Source organism: Dromiciops gliroides, chromosome 3 (assembly GCF_019393635.1).
Source record: "Dromiciops gliroides isolate mDroGli1 chromosome 3, mDroGli1.pri, whole genome shotgun sequence".
NCBI classification, from domain to species: domain Eukaryota; kingdom Metazoa; phylum Chordata; class Mammalia; order Microbiotheria; family Microbiotheriidae; genus Dromiciops; species Dromiciops gliroides.
The window spans coordinates 483074760-483095225 of record NC_057863.1 but is presented as its reverse complement, the minus strand read 5'-3'; the positions used below and the strand labels follow the sequence as shown (position 1 = coordinate 483095225).

The 20466-nt window shown below is 38.4% G+C and overlaps 1 protein-coding gene across 3 annotated transcripts in view; it reads left to right on the top strand.

Moving 5' to 3' along the window:
• The window catches only part of CDK8 (cyclin dependent kinase 8), a 140579-nt gene that overhangs the window by 45975 nt on the left and 74138 nt on the right, over positions 1 to 20466 (top strand). For all 3 annotated transcript variants that reach the window (XM_043997386.1, XM_043997388.1, XM_043997387.1), the window contains exon 2: positions 19717 to 19792. In XM_043997386.1, the coding sequence (XP_043853321.1) occupies positions 19717 to 19792 (76 nt within the window). The remainder of the gene's footprint in view (positions 1 to 19716; positions 19793 to 20466) is intronic.

Here is a 20466-nt window from a genome sequence, read left to right as displayed (position 1 = left end):
AGTTAGGAAAGGGGATGTGGTCAGGGAAAAATTAATGAGGTCTCTTTTGGACTGGTTGAGTTTGAGATGCTGTTGTACATCTAGTTGGAGATGTCTAATACGCAGTTGGTGATGCTGAACTGGAGTTCAGTAGAGTGACCAAGGTTGGATCCCTATATTCTTTTTCTTTTACAAGAGGTTATAGTTGAACCTATCAGGCCAGATGAGGTCCCCCAAATAGTGTTCTCAGCCTGGGAGCTCTTGGCGAAGAGGGCCCACAGCCACTGAGAGGCCGAGGCTCTTTGTGGTGTTGCTGTTGCATCCTGAGCTAAATGTCTACACAGAAGCTGTTTAATTCTAACAAAATCACTATGCAATTAACTTTGCAGAGAATGCATCTATTCTGTAAAGTGAGGGATAGTTACCTTGACCTTATAAGGAATAAGCTAAAGAGAGTATTAAATTTCCTACAATTTGAACATTTTGTTGTTAGATATAGCCTAGCTTTGCAGAAATGACTAAGAGCTGATTTTGAAGAACTAGATGAATTGCAACACATAGATTATAGTTCTTCCAGTATCTTTTCTCTAGATCACTGCTTAAATTCAGAAAAGATGAATCTGCATAGTTAACATTTATAAAAGCTATCTGGTTCTTATAAGCCAGGTGTGTGTGTGTGTGTGTGTGTGTGTGTGTGTGTGTGTGTGTTTTAAATCAACTTTTGGATGACTTCAGAGGCACAAAAGAGTAAGGATTACTACTATGCTTAGTGTCCCAGAGCTAGTACTTCTGAGTCAAGGTAGTCATTGGCATGCTCTGTGAGAAAACTGACAGTACCAAAGTCCACACTGCACCTGCTTGACAGCTATATAAAGATCCTTAGTTTTTGGTGTCTTCAGTTAGGCTATTCGCTGCCCATTTGCTGTAAATTTTCTCTGTCTAGAACTGTTTTAAAGGTGTAATATAGCCCACGAATTTACATGATCTATGATATAGAACACATTTAACAGCTTGAATGATAAGACTTTCCTCTTTTTCTTTTATAAGACAATTGCTGTTTTGTAGGGCTATTGCAGTAAAAGGGAGTAGTAAAAGGTAAATCAACTGGCTAGAGGTGTTGGGATCTTTAATGATGAAAGAGATTAATTTAAAAGTACTGGTTGAGATAATTTAGAATTTGATTTTTTAAAATATACTGGGGAATATGACAATGCTAAGTAGAGAAGTAACTTGTTTCATATGTTATTTTTGTTCAGAGATTGGAAAATTGTGGTATAAATTCCAAGGTAATTTTTTTTCCACTGAATACTACATTTTGTGGTTATTCTGGTTCTGATATTCAGTGACATTTTTCCCAGCAGTGCTGCAGACTGTTATACATTTCCTTATGGCATGAAGCCAGTCTGTTAGGAGTGAGCAACTTGCATAGTAGATTTGTTGTTATTGAATAAAAAAGCTTTCATCTCTTGTTCAGATTCTTAGTAGTAATATAGAATGTACCTCAGGAAATGTTGCTGATAGTATGAAGGAAGGAAGGGAGAGAAGGAAGAAAAGGACCTGCTTTGTGTCAGGTAGTGTCTTAAGCACTTGATAAATATCATCTCAGTTGTTTCTCACATCAATCCTGAGAGGTAGGTGCTTTTATTATCCCCATTTTCTCAGTTGAGAAAACTGAGACAGAGAGAGATTGAGTGACTTGCCCAGGTCACACAGCTAATAAGTTTCTGAGGAAGGATTTAAATTCAGGTCTTCCTGACTCCTGGACCAGTGCTCTTTCTGTCCACCATTTCAGGATTGCCACTTAACATACCATGACTTTGACCCCTCTGGACCTCAATTTTCTTATCTGTAAAATGAGAGTTAGATTAGGTGATTTCTAAGGTCTCTGAGCTCTAAAATTCTATGATCTGCTTTAGTAGACTGTCTGACCTGGTCACAGGGGCTGGGTAGGTTTCTAAGCCACTTTCTTGGTCAACAAACCCAAATATTTATTGAGCACCTGTGTGTAAAGTGTCATACTTGTCACCAATATTTTATGTGCCCACTTAAACTAGAGCCTTTTGTCAAACACTTTTCCCTTTTATTTGTGTAATTTTCCTCTAAATATTTTCCCCTGCATCCCACATCTTGATACATTATATAGAAGGAGGTGCAATAAAAGATTTGGGATTTTTGTAGTTTATTTAATTCAGCTTTCTGTAAAATGAAGGATTGGATCAGATTCTGTGGTGCCTTCCATATCTCAGACGTTAGAATTGTCTTATTTTTAATATAAAATATATAAGGATTATAGAGTTATATGTTGTTTTAAAGGACATTGGGAATGATGACAAAAAATGCAAAAACTAAGGGAACCATATGTCTCTTCAAACAGGAGATTTGAAATTATATTTATAGTTCAAATATGCCACAAACCTGTGAAAAAAGGTCCTTGTCCATATAAATAGAGCTGCAATTTTTAAAAAAGGTTAGTGATATAATAAAACTTTATTTCCACATGAGAGGCTAAATTACGAAAACCAATTTTCTCGTCCTTTTTATCTTTTCATCAGCATGCATTCATTTTGTTATTTTCAGTCACTGTACTCATTTGACTTATGCTAGAATCAAGTGCTAATAATATTGATATGGTGAGAAGTAAATTGAATCTGGTGGCTTTTAAAAAATTGGTAAAATAAAAAGGAAGGTAGAATAATGAGAAAAAACATGAGAACTTTTGCAAAGGATGTGCTGAATAAATTGTGATTACTTATAGAGTGTAGTATAGTTTAAGAATATGTCTGCAATTAAAGAAGATAAATTAGTTATAAATGAAAATAGTTTGATAATTCCTGGTTTCATTCTAGGATAAATGACTTATTCTGGTGAAATTATTAATGCATATTAATTTTTATTTAAAGTGCCACTTTAAAGTGCCCCTTTTAGCTGACTTCTCTTAAGTCCTGCTTTTTTTTTTCTTTTCTTTTGGTGAGGCAATTGGGGGTTAAGTGACTTGCCCAGGGTCACACAGCTAGTAATTGTTAAGTGTCTGAGGCTGGATTTGAACTCAGGTCCTCCTGACTCCAGGGCTGGTTCTCTATCCACTGCGCCACCTGGTTGCCCCCTTAAGTCCTATAAAAATACCTTGGAGTTAAAAGCTGTGTCAGTGCAGCAGCACAAGCAGAATTTACCAAACTGGGAAGGCTTCGAATATATGTATTGAAGTTGTTGTTGTTGTTGTTGATCCTTCATTTTCTTTTTTCTTCTTTTTTTTTTTTAGCAACAAACATTTTATTTTCCATTTACATGTAAGGGTAGTTTTCAACATTCATTTTCATAAGATTTAGAGTTCCAAATTTTTCTCCCTCCATCCCTCCCTTTCCTTCCCCCTCCACAAGATCGCAATCAGGTTATATATGTACAATCCACAAGTGTTCTTTTTATCAGTTCTTTCTATAGGGGTGCATAGTAAGCTTCCTCATTAGTTCCTTGGGATTGTCTTGGACATTTCACTGCTGAGAGTAGTTGAGTCATTCACAATTGCTCATTGAACAATACTGCTGTCACTACGCACAATGTCCTCTCAGCTCTGCTCACTTCACTATACATCGATGTTCATTATTCTTTTCAGGTTTTTCTGGGATCATTCTGTTTGTCATTTCCTGTAGCACAAGACCATTCCACTACAATCATATAGCACAGCTTTTTCCATCATTCCTCAATTGATGGACATTCCCTTGATTCTCAATTCTTAGCCTCCATCAAGAGTTGCTATAAATGTTTTTTGTACAATTTTTCCCCCTTTTCTCTTTTTCATGATTACTATTGTTAACTGTTTCCCTTCCATCCTATTCCCTTCCCCATGATATTCATTCTATTATTCATCTTTTTTCATCCTATCACTCTTCAAAGGGATTTGCTTCTGTCTGTCCCCTCCCCCACCCTGCCCTTTCTTCTTTTGCCCCTCTCTCTTTATCCCCTTCTCCTCCTATTTTCCTGCAGGATTAGAGAGATTACTCCACCCCATTGAGTGTGTACATTATTCCCTCCTTGAGCCAATTCTAATGAGATTGAGGTCTTTGAGCCAATTTTGATGAGTGTTAGGCTCATTTACTACCCAGATTAAATAGATTACTCCACCCATTTGGGTATGTGTGCGTTAGTCCCTCCTTGAGGCAGCTCTGATGAGTTTAAGATCTTTGAGCCTTTTCTGATGAGTATAAAATTCATTTACTGCCCTGCTCCTCTCCTATCTCTTCCCCCACTCCATAAGCCTTTTCCTGTTACTTTCATGTAGGATTTCACTTCTGTCCTTCCCCCTCCCCCAGTGAATTCCCTTCACCCCTCAATTTAATCCTAAAGATGTTATCATCTAGCTAAGTGACACAGTGGACAAATCATCACTCCTGGACCCAGGGGGATCCCAACCAAAACCCGGCCTCAGACACAAGACAGTTGCCCACTCTACGACCCCAGGTATGTCCCCCAACTCCAATTATTTGTTTATGGTTCTGTAGGGTCTTGTATTTGAAAGTCAAATTTGCCATTCAGTTCAGGTCTTTTCATCACAAATATCTGAAAGTCTTCTTTTTCATTAAAGTCCCATTTTTTCCACTGAAAGATTATGCTGAGTTTTGCTGGGTAGGTGATTCTTAGTTGTAATCCCATTTCCTTTGCGCTTTGGAATATCATATTCCATGCCCTCCAGTCCTTTAATGTAGAAGCTGCTAGATCTTGTGCTATCCTGACTGGGGCTCCACACTACTTGAATTCTTTCTTTTTGGCACCTTGCAATACTTTCTCCTTGACCTGAGAGCTCTGGAATTTGGCTATAATATTCCTAGGAGTTTTCCTTTTGGGATCTCTTTCTGGAGGTGATCGGTGGATTCTTTCAATTTCTATTTTAGCTTCTTCTTCTAGAATTTCAGGGCAATTTTCCCTGAGAATATCTTGGAAAATGGTGTCTAAGCTCTTTCCTTGATCATGGTTTTCAGGTAGACCAATAATTTTCAAATTATCTCTCCTGGACCTATTTTCTAGGTCAGCAGTTTTTCCCAGAAGTATTTTACATTGCCCCCTATTTTTTTATTCATTTGGATTTGCTTTATTGTGTCTTGGTTTCTCATAAAGTCACTGGCTTCCATTTGTTCAATCCTAATTCTTAGGCAATTATTTTCATCAGAAAGCTTTTGTATCCCCTTTTCCATTTGGCCAATTTGACTTTTCAAGGTGTTGTCTTTTTTCTCATGTCTTTCCTGCATCACCCTCATTTCTCTTTCCATTCTTTCCTCTACCTCTCTAACTTTATCTTCAAAGTCCTTTTTGAGCACCTCTATGGCCTGAGACCAATTCGTATTTTTCTTGGAAGCTTTAGATATAGGGGCCCAGATGTTGACATCTTCCTCTGAGGGTACCCCTTGGCCTTCCTTGTTACTGAAGAAACTTTCTATGGTCCTCACCTTTCTCTGTCGGCTCATCTTGCCTTTCTTTTACTAGACTTTTAGCTCCTTAAAGTGGGGCACTGTTTCCATGCTGCAGTATCCCAAGCTTAAGAAGTCCCAGGTGGTATGATTTAAAGAGAATCAGGTTCTTCCCTTGTCCGGCCTGTTTCCTGGTCCTAGATGACCCCAGACCAACTTGCCAATCAACCAGCTTTGTGTGTTGTGGTTGTTAGCTCCAATGAGCCTGTGCCCCTCCCCCACCTGGGCCCCTGCTACTGGAGCCTACCTCCTCGTTCTCAGCACTGATGTAAAATCCAAGTTCTGCCTTAGCACCAGCATAGACCCCTGTAGTTTCTCCCCTGCCCAGGGCTCAGCCCACTCACCAGACTGTGAGCTTAGTTCCAGACGACACTGGTGCTTCAGCTGATTCAGAGGCTCTGGGGGTCTCCTTCTCTGGTGAGGACTTCCTGAGACTGGATCTGTGTCAGGGTGACTGTGGGGTTGGGCGGGACTCCTGGATCAGCACAGCAGCAACCTCCTTTCTGACCTTCCAAGCCGTTCTTGGTTAGAAGATGATTTCAGCACATTCTTCTGTGAGTTTTGCTGCTCCTGGCATTTTCCTATGGTGTTATTTGGATGTTTTTTGGAGCGATCATGTCATGAGTTTGGGAGCTCACTGATCCTTCATTTCCTTTTTTTTTGTGCGGGGCAATGGGGGTTAAGTGACTTGCCCAGGGTCACACAGCTAGTAAGTGTCAAGTGTCTGAGGCCGGATTTGAACTCAGGAACTCCTGAATCCAGGGCCGGTGCTTTATCCACTGCGCCACCTAGCTGGCCGATTCTTCATTTTCAAAGAGGACCAATGATGTCACAAAGGTGATGTCTTAACTTGTAAGTGAATTGGATTTAAGTGAGGCAGAGTTTTGAAAAGAGTCAGCCCTATTCTCTCTTCCAGAGTTATCAAAGTCCAGTGGTAAGATAAAAATCAAGATGACTGGCAATGAGCTGGATTGCAGTGGATGATCTTGGTGTCTTCAATGTCTGACCAAGCTCTAAGTTCTGCTTTAGCTGCCTTCATGGCCATTGGAACAAATTGTTCTCAACCTCCATTCACCTGGGGAAGTCTTCACATGCTTGGGGTAAACATCCCCTCTAACTCACTGACAGGTTTGAAGCTTGTTTGTTGCCTTCAGCCTGGGTTAAGCCTGTCTGCTGAGACGGTTTTACTGGAGTGTGGCCACTGCATGTTACAGCTTCTTGGAGCCACAGGTGAGAGTTGGGGGACAGGTGGATGATGTACTTAAAAACATTTTATTTATTTATTTATTTTTGGAAGATGTATTGAAGTGAGTTGAGAACAAGTTCCCCAAAATATTATGTTGAGTCAATTAGCAGCTGGGGGGATATTTTAGGATTTTTAGAAGGGAGGTGGTATGATCAGATGGGTACTTTGGGTATATAATTGGAGTTGGAGGGAACAAATCTGTTTAGGGAATTATAGAAATCTTTCAGAACTAATTGGGAGGAAAGCCCTCAAATTGCTGGACCAAACATAACGAGTCTTATTCCTCTTTGCTGCGATGTTCTTCAGATACAGTTCTTGAAGAAAACTATCAGATCACTCAATTCTTTTCTTCCCTAAGCTAAATTCTTTTAGTTCTTTCAACAGCTCCTTATAGTTTCAAGGCCTCTTAAATCTGATTTGTTCTCCTCTGGACATAGAATCATAAATTCAGAAACTTAAGAGCTGTAAAGAACCTCAAAAGCTATGGAGTTCAACTCCCTTATTTTAGAGGTGAAGAACTGGGGCATCCAGGGATTAAGTGACTTGTCCAGGGTCACAGAGCTAAGTATCTAAAACAAGATTTGAATCTAGGTTTTCCTGACTCCATTTCCCGTGTCCCATATAACATCCCAGAAGTGATAATTATATTCTAAAAATTTTCTAACTAGGGCAGAGTATTTCCAAAGTTTCCTTGTTTTGAGTGTGATGCTCTCTATTAATGCAGCCTGAGACGACATTGGCTCTTTTATCTGCCATGCCAATACTAATGACTCATATTGAGTATACCTTACAGTTAAGTCTCCAGCTCTTCATCACATGAATTATTTTTTAGCCCCCCCCAACTATACTTTTACTGTTGATTTCTTTTGAACTAAAGTGCAAAGTTTTACATTAATCCTTAGTAGAACTCATGTTGTTAGAGTGGACCTATCTTCCTCCTATGAAAATCCAGCAGTTTTCCCAGGTAACTTTTATAATCTGCAAATTTGATAAGAACGTTGTGCTATCTCTACTTTGCAAATCTTAAAGTGCTATATAAATGCGGGTATTATCATCTGTTTCATCCAAATCATATAATGTTGACCAGGACAAGCATAAGTCCCTGGAAATTTCCCTATTGGCTTTGTTCATTCCATTGGTTTTGAATCTACTTAACTGTAGTGCCTACATCTCTCTATCTTTTCCACAAAAACATCTTAAGAGACTTTGTCAAGTGCTTTGCTAGAATCCAGGCATTCCCCAGATCTGCCCGTCTAGCAACCCTGCCAAAAAAGGGAAAGAACAAGAGCTATTTTCTGGCCTCTGAGGCCAACGGTCTTTTCAGCCTTGCAGCTGTCTCTCTAGCAAGGTAAAAATGAAAATACAAAAGCTAACAGGCTCAGCCATAAAGCTGTCCGTCTGGCAAAACCATTCAAGGAATCAGGTTTGAATTCCAAGTGAGAATTTCGATGAGGCCTTCATTGCTAGGATTGTATTGCATTGGAAAATTTTAGTTACAAAGAACCTCCCAAGATTCATCATCCTTAGACCATTCACAACAGACTTTCTCTATTCTGTCATATAAATGCCTTTAGAATATTTTCTGAAGTTGCTTGTGGCTTTAAATCTTTCATACTTTTCAACAAGTAGAGAAATGCTGCTGATCATTACACTCATATTGTCAAAGGTGATCAGATATGGCCTAAAACTCCTTCCTAAGATTTTTTGCATACCTGTGCTGAAACAAAGAATAAAGAGGAACCTGAAGGCATGCATTGGCTTAGTATTTTAACAACTAGAAAGAAAAATGTTAATAATAAGCAACCTCATGGTTTTTTTTAAAAGGATTTTTTATAACCCACATGATTTTAGAATTTGTAATTTACTTAATAGAAAAAGAAATCCCTCAAAAAAACAGAATTATAAACTTTTTCAATTTTTCTAAGAAAACTTGCTTAGAATTATGCTTGCCAAAATTAGCTTGCATCTTCTTTCATTGATAGGCTCAAATGAGATAATGTCTTTTAAGCACTTTGCAGAATTTATTATGGGCAACAATGTTATTTTCTGAATATTTCCATTGTTACTTTTGTCAAGGTCGCCAGGGACATGTTAAATTTTAAGAAAACGTACTGTATAAACTAGTAATGAGAGAATTCATTAGGATTTATTCTAATATTTAAATAGATCTCTGATCTCATTAAACTGGGTACTATTTCGAGCAGTACCAATCACGACCCATCCATGCCTTCTCATCCTGTGCAACTTTGTCTTTTCTGGCTCTGCCAGAGGTTCATCCAATGAGTTCAGGGTGGAGGGGGGACTTCCTTTTTATTTCTTAACATAAAATGTGTACCTGTGAAGACACAGGCTGTCCATCTTTAATCCCTTGCTTTTGCTACATGACTAGTCATCTCTTTTTCAAGTCACATATCTCCCTGATGATATCTTTTATGTTAGTTTTGGTGCACATCTCTTAGTTGATAATATTCTCAACACCATCCATTTTTCCATTGCCCTTTGAATGACTGACAACATTAATTCTTTTGAGATTGGTAATCTTTGTATTGCAGCTGTTTAGAATCGCTAGAAGAATAATAGTGTTAAAAATATGGGGTTTTGTATGCAGAAATGTTTGAATTATTATGAATACCAGCACTATTTTCCATGTGCAATCTTTCCTGTTTTCCTCCCTCTATTCAATTCTAGGCCCAGTTCTGCTCTGTGTGTTTGATCACCAGTTTTATATATATAACATACATATATATTTACATTTCTATACATATACCCCCCCCCCACATACACATAAATGGAGGGCTCTGTGGATTATGAATTCAACTACCCATGATAAGCATTTATTAAGGGACTATGTGTCAGACACTGTGCTAAGCACTTAACAGATCTCATTTGATCCTCATAACAATCCTTTGAGATAGTACTTATTTCCCCCCATTTACAGTGGGGGAAATACAGGCAATCAAGTTAAGTAACTTGCTCAGGTGCCCATAGCTAGTAAGTGTCTGAGACTGTATTGGACTTTAGATCTTCTTAACTCTAGGTCCAGTGTTCTATCCTTGGGCCACCAAGTTGCTTATCATAGAACAATAGGCATTTTTCAAACACCTGGTTTTCACAGTGTAGGCTGTTTTCATTTTCATTTTATTTTCAGTTTTTGGTCCAGGCCTATGGTTTTATCGGTGGAGGGAATTTTGGTGAAGAAACTCCCACCAATGGATATAATGAATTGTTATTAAGACATAGAATTGCCTATGGTCACTGTAAAGTTAAATGATTTGTTCAGAGTTATACAACAATGCATATTGCTATACAGTATGTCTTGTATATCAACATGATGCTTTCAACCTAAGGCTTCCTGAGAAACTCACTTTTTGTCCAGCACCCTAAGTTATTTCTCTTTGAGTTATTATGGATCTTATTTAGGAGGCTCTGCTGTATTCAAGCATTTGAAATCCATGGAGTGTCCCCCAAGGCTGTGCTGTGGTCTCTTTTCCCTTTTCCTTCTGTACTGTTGTGCTTGGTGATCTCCTTGCTTCCCACGGATTGAAATCTCTGTTTAGGTGATGTTTAGTCCTAACTTCTTCTTGACCTCCAGTTTTACATCTCTGCTGCCTCTTGGACATCTATATATCTTAAATTCATTATACCCCAAACTGAACTGCTTATCTTTCCCTACTAACTCTTTCCTAATTCCCTATTACTGTTTTAGGGTACCACTGTCCTTCCAATCACATATGCTTGAAATCTGGGTGTTTTTCTTTACTTTTCGCTCTGTCAACATCCCCCATCCCATCTCCAATCAGTTGTCAAGTCCTTTTGTTTCTGCCTCTCAACAGCTTTCTCCCATGCCTTTTCTCTTCTTTTCTCTGATATTTCTACCACCCTGTTGTAGATCATCACCTTATACCTGGACTGTTGCAATAGCTTGCTGTTTTGTCTCTTTGACTCAAGTCACTTCCCACTCCAGTTCATCATCCACCTATCAAAAAGTGATTTTTCCCTTGTTTTAAAGAAAGTAATAAACATTTTTATTTATAGTTTTGAATTCCAATATTTATACCTTCTTCCCTCTCTCCCCATCTCCCTTCCTCAGGTGGTAAGCAATCAGATATGGGTTATACATGATATGATTATGTAAAACATTACCATATTAGTCATCTTGTACAAGAAAACTTGAATAAAAGAAAAAAATGAAAGAAAGTAAAAAAATAGCATGCTTCAATCTGTTCCATCAATATCAGTTCTTTCTTTGGAGATGGATAGTATGTTTCATCATTAATCCTTAGGGATTGTCTTGGATCATTGTATTGCTGAGTATAGTTAAGCCATTCATACTTCATCAAATATTATTGCTGCCCCTGTGCACAATGTTCTCTTGGTTCTCCTCACTTGTTCATACAAGTCTTTCCAGGCCTTTATGAAATCATCCTGCTTGTCATTTCTTATAGCACAATAATATTCCATCACCATTATATACCACAGCTTGTTTAGCCACTCCCCAATTGATGGGCATTCCTTTGATTTCCAATTCTTAGCCACAACAAAAAGAGCTGCTAGAAATATTTTGTACAGGGGCAGCTAGGTGGCGCAGTGGATAGAGCACTGGCCCTGGAGTCAGGAGGACCTGAGTTCAAATCCAGCCTCAGACACTTGACACTTACTAGATGTGTGACACTGGGCAAGTCACTTAACCCCAATTGCCTCACCCCCCAAAAAAAAAGAGAGAGAGAGAGAGAGAGAGAGAGAGAGAGAGAGAGAGAGAGAGAGAGAGAGAAATATTTTGTACAAATAGATCTTTTTCTCTTTTGGGGGAATATCAAAAAGTAATCTTTCTAAATCGTATATCATATCATTTGACACCCCCGCCCCCCCCCCCCCCCGCCCCTGCGTGCGCCCCAGCCCTATCTGATAAACTCCACTAGCTCTATATTGGTTACTTCTAGGATCAAATATAAACTCATTTTGGCTTTTAAAGCCTTTTATAACTTAGCCACTTCCTCCTGTCTTTCCAGTGGTATACCATATTCCCCTCCATGTGCTTTGTAATCTAGTGACATTGGCTTTCTTGCTGTTTCTATCACAAGACACTCTTTTCTCCTAACTGTGCATTTTCACTGGCTAGCCCCCATGTCTGGAATTCTCTCTCTCCTGCCTTCCTTGTCTTCCTTCAGATCTCAGCTAAAGCTCCATCTTCTGCAAGATTTTCCTGGTATTTCTTAATCTTAGTGCTTTCCCTGTGAGACTGTCTCCAGTTATCCTTTTTTATATCTTTTTTTTTGTATGTGGTTGTTTGTGTTAGACTGTGAGCTCTTTGAAAGTAGAGGCTTGTTTTGTTTTATTTTGTTTTGTTTTTGCCTTACTTTGAATCCCTGTTGTTTAAAAGAATGCCTGGCACATAGTAGGTGCTTAATAAATGGTTATTGACTGGCTGAAATCAGTGTTGTGCCATCTGCAAGGAACATTACAGTATCTGAATTTCCATTTGGACTCTGTACTAAACATGCTCCAGGATAGAGGATAATAGGTGTAGTTCATAGATTATAGAGTGGCTGCTATAGAGATGAAAGAAACCTATGAGAGCTTTTTAGTTCAACTTCCTCCCTTTACTGATTAGGAAACTGAGGCAAAAGGAAGTTAAGGGACTTGTTCAAGGTTTCATAGACAGTAAGTAGCAGAGGCAGGAAATCTCATGCTCTTTCTACCTCAACACAAATACATTTAGTAAATCTATGTTTCTTTGATATTAATCATCAGTGAGTCATGGTAGGAAAGCATTCAGAGGGAGGGACAGAAATGCCTTTCCATATGCTAAGGCATGTGCCAAATAAGCCAAACTGCCCCCAGTCCTGCTTCCAGTACGGTCCTGGGAGCCATCCTTCAGGAAAGCAGCTTCTCTGGAGAAGGGCCAGTCATCCCCACCAATTGATAACCAACTGCTACAGATGGGACAGGCAAGCCCATGTAATTGAAGAAGCAGGGCACCATGTGGGAGAGATAAGCAGTATGTGCCTGGCAAGTCAAACCATCACCATTCCTTGGCTATCATCTTTCCTCAGACTCTGGTGGAGACAGCCCAGGACCCAGAATACAAGAGACTTAGTAATAAAAATGTTTGAGTCTAGTGCCTGTAGCCATCATCCTGGGAAGCAACCTCTGGAGATTCAGCTTGGCAACTACTCCTGCAAGTATTATGGCCACAGCTACTGAACACCCAGAAAATACAATTCTTTTGTTATGAAAATCCTTGAACTGTCAAATTACTCAATACCCAAAACTGATATGATTTTTTTGTCAATGGAAATGACATTAAAAAAGAGGCATTACCACCTGCTCTACCCTAAGGATCTTGGGACCTTTCCATTTGACTTACAGTCGAAAACTGTTCTATCTGCTTTCTCTCCCATGGGAATGTGAGCTCTTTTTCTTTTTGTATCTCCAGCATTTAGCACAACTATGTGCTTTGCAAATAGTATACACTTAATAAATACTTCATTCATTGAACAACGTAATTCTGTTGCATCTCTCAGGGTATTAATTTATATTACTTTAACATGCATAAGAGATAGCTTGTTGGAGGAAAGCCTTTAAAATGAATTTTGTTCTACTGAATGAAATGCTTTTTTATTGTCAACAAATGGTAAGCAATTTGATTCAATAAATGTCAAGTACCTACCATGTACAAGGCTCTGTTCTAGGTGCTGGGATAAAACTATAAAAACTAAAATGGTTCCTGTTCTCATAGAGTTTGCAGGAGTATCTTTTATTCTCTGTACTTTTTTTTTTTTTTTTAGTGAGGCAATTGGGGTTAAGTGACTTGCCCAGGGTCACACAGCTAGTAAGTGTTAAGTGTCTGAGGTCGGATTTGAACTCAGGTACTCCCGACTCCAAGGCCGGTGCTCTATCCACTGCGCCACCTAGCTGCTCCTATTCTCTGTACTTTTTAGTCAGTTATGTGGCTATAAAGATGTAGTCTGCTATAGTATTATCTTTGTTAAGGCCTTTTCATACATTCTCCCTCCTCCACATAAACTTGACACTGCCTAGCTGCTCTTTCATGTTGATGTTCCTTCTAATATCCTAACCCATTTTTTGAATGTGCTAATTTCCCATGCTGGTCCTCTCTTACACTTAAGGTACACATAATGATGGTTATACCCTTGATCTTGCCATCACCTGCAAGGAATTCCACCCTGTTCAAGGACTCCAAAATTTCTTTATCCAATTTAATTTTTTTTTATACCATCATTCCTTATACCTCACTCATTCTAAACCTATTGTTTATCCTCACTGTGACCTCTACTCTCTCTTTCTCTCCATATTTTCCCAGACCAATGAGTCAGTCAACAATTAATAAGAATTTTTTTAAGCACTTGAAATGGGGGGGGGTCATTGACTGCACTCAAGGAGCTTATATTTGAATGGGGAAGATAAATTCAAAATATGCACAGAGTAGATGCAAGGTCATCTTAAAGGAGAAGGCATTTTACACAAAGTGGGCTTTGAGCTGAGTCTTGAAGAAAACTAAGGTGGAAGCAAGGGGACAGATTATTTTAGGCATGAGGAATATCTATTACAAAGGCATGGAGATGGGAAATGGAGTGTTTGAGGAACTGCAAATAGAACAGAGTAGTAGATGGATTATAGAATGTGTTACGGGGAGTGAAATATCAGGAAACTAGAAAGGTGGGAAGGTGCTTGGGTTAGGAAGAATTTTAAATGCTGAATATTTGATACTGGAGGCAATAAGGAGCCACTTGAGCTCATTGAGCTGGTGAGGGTTGGAAAAATAACCTTGGCAGGTGAGTGTAGGATGGATTAGAGGGGGAGAGACTTGAGTCAAGGAGACTGGTTAGAAGGTTATTCCAGTAGTTCAGGTTAAAGGTGATGAGGGCCTGAAGTAGGGCTTTGTGAATGAAGAAAAAAGAGGATATGTGTATGTGAGTGTGTAGGTAGAAATAAGATTTGGAAACTCCTTGGATATATGAGGTGAAAGTGAAGAATTGAGGATGGTGCTGAGATTATGGGTTTAGGCGACTGTGAAGATAACGATACCTTGACAGTAACAGTTTAGAGATGGGAGAGTTTTGAGAGAAGAGAATTAGTTCTGGTTTGGACATGTTGATTTTAAGTTGCTTTTGAGACATCCAATTTGAGATGTCCAAGAGGCAGTTGGAAATGCATGATTGTAACTTGAGGGCTGACTATATAGATCTGGGCATTATCTATATGGAGATGATAATTTAACCTGTGGGAACTGATGAGATCACCAAGAAAAATAGAGGTCATGAAATGGATAAGACTAGTAAGGAGAATGAGGAGAACCAGGAGGTTTCAGTCATGTCCAACTCTTTGTGATCCCATTTGAGGTTTTCTTAGCAAAGATACTGGAATGGTTTATCATTTCCTTCTCCAGCTCATTTTACAGAGGAGGAAACTGAGCCAAACAGGGTTAAGTGTCTTGCCCATGGTCACATAGCTAGTAAGTGTTTGAAGCTGGTTGAACTCAGGTCTTCTTGACTCTAGGTCCAGTGCTTTATTCACTGTGCCACCAGTTACTTGTTCTTCTTCTTCTTCTTTTTTAATATTTATTTATTTATTTATTTTGTGGGGCAATGGGGGTTAAGTGACTTGCCCAGGGTCACACAGCTAGTAAGTGTCAAGTGTCTGAGGCCGGATTTGAACTCAGGTACTCCTGAATCCAGGGCCGGTGCCACCTAGCTGCCCCACCACCAGTTACTTCTAAATTTGTAATAGGCCCTTAGCATTGTTAAATATTTAGCAGTAGGTGAATAGGAATGAATGAGGCAGAAAGGTGGGAATAATCCCAGGTTGGGTCATGGCACAGTGTGATCAGCAGTAGGGCAAGGGGGAAGAAAATTGAGGATGGAGGATAGTTGAGAGTTGAGTTGCTTCACCAGGGGAGGAGAGTGTAACCTGAATAAAGATGATAGCCTGGGGAAAAAACAGAGGATAGAGGGAATGGTGGTCCCAGTGATGATAAAGAACATATAAGGAAAGTGGGCTGATAAAAGATTATGATCAGATAAAGGAATCAGAACATGTGAACATAGAAGTGGAACATTTGTGAGTGATGGGAAGATTGGAAATTTGACCATCTCCATAGCTGGAGTAGAATTGAGGAAGCAGGTTATAGGATTTGAGTATATTGTGGGACTGTAAGGGTAGGATATTTAAGGCAATACCAATATTAGGTTGAAATCCCATACTATGAGGATATGAGATAGGAAATGAGAAAGACTGAGCCAGGCACTGAACTCATTGCAGAATGAAGAACAATGTCTTGGGGACCATTAAATAGCTATCAGGAGCTGGACTGAGTGAGACATTTACATAACCTGGACCTCAAATGATGATGATTGTTCAGTGAAGGTGGGGGGATGTGACAAAGGGGAACAAATCTGATTCATCTTAGGTATGAATTCATTTTGGTCATAGTTAATTAAGTTTTAGCCATATTGCTGTTCTTTCTTTGCTAGGGTTTTTTTGTTTGTTTTTTTTGTAAGTTGGTCTCTATTCTTTGCATATAACACTACAAAGCTTTTTCTTTCTAAAATATCAGTTGCAGGGGGCAGCTAGGTGGCGTAGTGGATAGAGCACTGGCCCTGGATTCAGGAGGACCTGAGTTCAAATCCGGCCTCAGACACTTAACAATAACTAGCTGTGGGACCCTGGGCAAGTCACTTAACCCCAATTGCGCGCCCCCCCCCCCAAAAAAACAAAATAAAATATCAGTTCCAAATTTTCTCTCTCCCTTTACCTCCTCCCTGATCCAATTGAGAAGGCAAGAAATAGGATCCACTTATATAAATGAAGTCATGTAAAACATATTTTCACATTAGCTATATTCTGGGATAGAGGCAAGAGGGAAGCAAGGAAAATAAAGGAAAAAAAAATTCAATATGTACTTTGAGTCCTTCAGTTCTCCATCTACAGGTGGATAGCATTTTTCATCATGAGTCCCCTAGAATTTTTGTGGATCCTTGCATTGATCAGAGTTGCTGTCTCTCACAACTGATTATCTTCACAATATTGCTTATTACTGTGTACATTGTTCTGGGTCTGCTCACTTCACTTTTTTTTTTTTTTTTTTTTTGCGGGGCAATGGGGGTTAAGTGACTTGCCCAGGGTCACACAGCTAGTAAGTGTTAAGTGTCTGAGGCCGGATTTGAACTCAGGTACTCCTGAATCCAGGGCCGGTGCTTTAACCACTGTGCCATCTAGCTGCCCCTCACTTCACTTTTCATCAATTCATTTAAATCTTCCCAGATTTAGTCTCTTATAATTTCTCAATTGTATTTACCTTTTTATACTCCTAATTCTTGTGTTTGAATGTCAAAGTTTCTATTCAGCTCTAGTCTTTACATCAGGAATGCTTGAAAATTCTCTATTTAATCAAATGTCCACTTTTTCCCCCTTGGAAAGTTATACCCAGGTCTTATGTGATTCTGTGGCTCAAGGATATTTGAATTATTTTTGACTGCTTTGGTAGTACTTTTTCCTTGACCTGGGAGCTCTGTAATTTGGCTATAATATTCTTGGGAATTTTCATTTTGGAATTTCTTTTGGGAGGTAACTGATTGATTCCTTTAGTTTCTTCTTTGTCCTCTGGTTCTAAGATATCTGGCCAATTTTACTTTATAATTTTTTGAAATATGTGTAGGCCCTTTTTTTAAATTCATGCTTTTCAAGTAGACCAATAGTTCTTAAATTATCTCTCCATCTATTTCCTAGGTCTGATATTTCACCTTTTCTTCTTTTTTTTTTTGTTTCTTGATGTCTCATGAAGTCATTAGCTTTCACTTGCCCAATTCTAATTTTCAAGGAGATATTTTCTTCAGTATTTTTTATACCTCTTATAAAGCTGCTAATTTTCTTGCATCGTTCTCATCTCTTTTCTCAATTTTTCCTCTATTGCTCTTATTAGATTTAATTTTTAAAAAAAAATCTATTTAGCTTTTTTAGAAATTCTTGTTGAGCTTGTGTCCAACCTGCATTTTTTCCTTGGAGGCTTTGTTTGTAGATGTTTGCAAGTCATTGTCGTCTTCTGGGTTTGTTCTTGAGCTTCTCAAGGTTCACTAGGTTCTGTTGTTGTTGTTGTTGGCTCATTTTCCCAACTTATTCCTTCATTTTGGACTTTGTTAGAGTTGGACTTTGCTCATCTTTGGAGGAGAGGACTGGCTTGAGCTTCAGGCTTTTATGTTCTGCTGCTTCCAATTTGGTGTTCTGTCAGTTTTTAGTGCTTTCAACACGCTGTAATTTGGGGAGAGATTTGATCATTGATTTCTTATTCTGTGCTGTGGTCCTTACCTGGGTAGGTCCCTCTTGACTATGATCCTCCACACACTGGAATTGCAACCTAGAACTGGGGAATGGGCAACAGAGCTTCCAAATGGCACTTGATTCTATTCCCAGTGCTAGTACAGGGGTCCCATGGGATTTTTTTTCTGACCCTTACTAGTCTTGGGCACTGCTTTCCTCTGCTCTTGCCACCCCCACAACCTATAGACAATGGGAAGTGACACTACCATCTTGATCAGTCACCAGCCTAGTTTTTGCACACCTCTTTCTGTATTCCTAAGCTGCCCTGGGCTGGAAAAATTACTCACTGTGACTTTTCTTGGCTTTCACTCTCAGGATTCAGTTTGGTATTTTCTGTGTGGTTGTTTTTATAGAATAGGTTTTAGGAAATGTTTGGCAATTGTAACCTTTCACTCCATCATCTTGACTGCTTGTCAGGATTTTAATTAAATTTTTATATCCATGAATTTGAGGTAATCAAATTTTATGTCAAGGCTCTTAAGCACCTACTAAGTGCAAGGAGCTGTGCTAAGCACCGGAAATATAAAAAATGAAAAAGTTCTTGTCCTCAAGAAGCTTACATTTTAAGAGGGGGAGATAGTGTGTTTATGTATGCATATTTAGATAACCTACAAAATGTATACAAAGTAGTTTTGAGAGGGAGGGCACTAGCAGCTGGCAGGACATGTCAAAAAAAAAAGTTTTCGTGTAGAAAATGCCACCTGAATTGAATCTTCAAAGATGTCAGAGGTTCTAAGAGGTAAAGATGAGGAATGAATACATTCCAGGTATAGGGGACAGCTATTGCAAAGGCATGGAAATGGAGAATCAAGTGTCATGTGTGAGAAACAACACATGGGTCAGTTCAGCAGGACTGGAGAGTTGCAGAAAGGGCATAATGTAAGAAGCCTGAAAATATTGGAAGAGGGCATGTTGTAAAGATCTTTAAATGCTGTGCCCAGTAGCTCATATATGGTCCTAGAAGTATGAAGCTACCACTGAAGATTCTTCAATAGTGGGTGACCCGGTCAGACCTATGCTTTAGGAAAATCACTGTCGCAGCTATGAGAAAAATAGATTGGAGTGGAGACAAACTTGAATCGGAGAGTACACCTTGGAATTTATCATACTAGTTCAGAAGTGATGAAGATTTGATTAGTACAGTAGTTCTGTGAGAAAGAAAAAGAAATAGGAGAGGTTGTGGAGATAGAAATAACAAAATTTGGCAATTGATTGGATATGTGGCATGAGTGAGACTGAAGAGTTGAGGATGCCACAAGAAATATGAACTTGGGTAATTAGAAAGGGTAGTTGGTGCCCTTGGCAGTAATATGGGAGTTAAAAAGATGGATGAATTTTTGAGGAAAGATAATGGATTCTACTTTGGCTTTGAGTTTGAGATGCTTATAGAATATCTAGTATGAGATGTCTAATAGACAATAATGCTTTTATTTCTGAACTCTATGTATTTAGATCAGTAAACATCTTTCATAGTTTTCAGTGTATTATTTCAGTGTATTCAGTGTAGTATTCAGTGTAAAATCTAGAAACTACCCAAATCATCTCGCTTCATTTCTAATTGAATGTATTTGGTTAATGATTTTTATTACGTGGATATATATATGTATATGTGAATGTGTAATATGAATATTATTTTCTGTATAACGAATCTAATTCTGCATTCAATGTTTATTTAAATTTTTTATGTTTTTGTAGGAAAGATGATAAAGATTATGCTTTAAAACAAATAGAAGGAACTGGGATTTCTATGTCAGCATGCAGAGAAATAGCAGTAAGTAACAATCTTTTCGTTGTTGTTATTATTTTCATTATTATTATTGCCATTACTATTTCCATTATCATCAACAAACATTTATTGAGTGACTATTATATACCAGTCACTTGTATTGCAATTCAATTTTCTTGCCATTAAAATTTTTTGTAATGAATATTATAGCAGAATATGAAAACTAAACATTTTATTTAAAACAGTTCTCACCATATATAAGACATGTTAGTTATATTATAAATGTGGTCTTTGACTCCAGGAATAATTTATCTTTTCACTGATTTAGGAATAGCTCTTTCTTATATAAATACTTGCATCTTAACTTTACGGTATATTTTATTGCACAAGAAAATAAGATTGTGAAAGAGCATCAGACTTGATGTTAAGAGAGAGAGAAGGCTTTCCTATCTCTGCCCTGAAGAGTTGTGTGACTATGGGCAAGTTAACTAAATTCTGAATTTAAATTTTTTCATATGTATGATACGATTAAGAATATTTGTAGTGCCAACCTCACAGGTTTATTGCAAGGATAACAAGTGTAATACATCTATAAAGTGCCTTGAAAACCTTAAAGTAATACCAAGTCAACAAAAATTCATTAAGCACCTAATTATTTACATTCAGGCCCTATATACTAAGTACTAGGGATAAAAAAAAGGCAAAAATATACCCTGTTC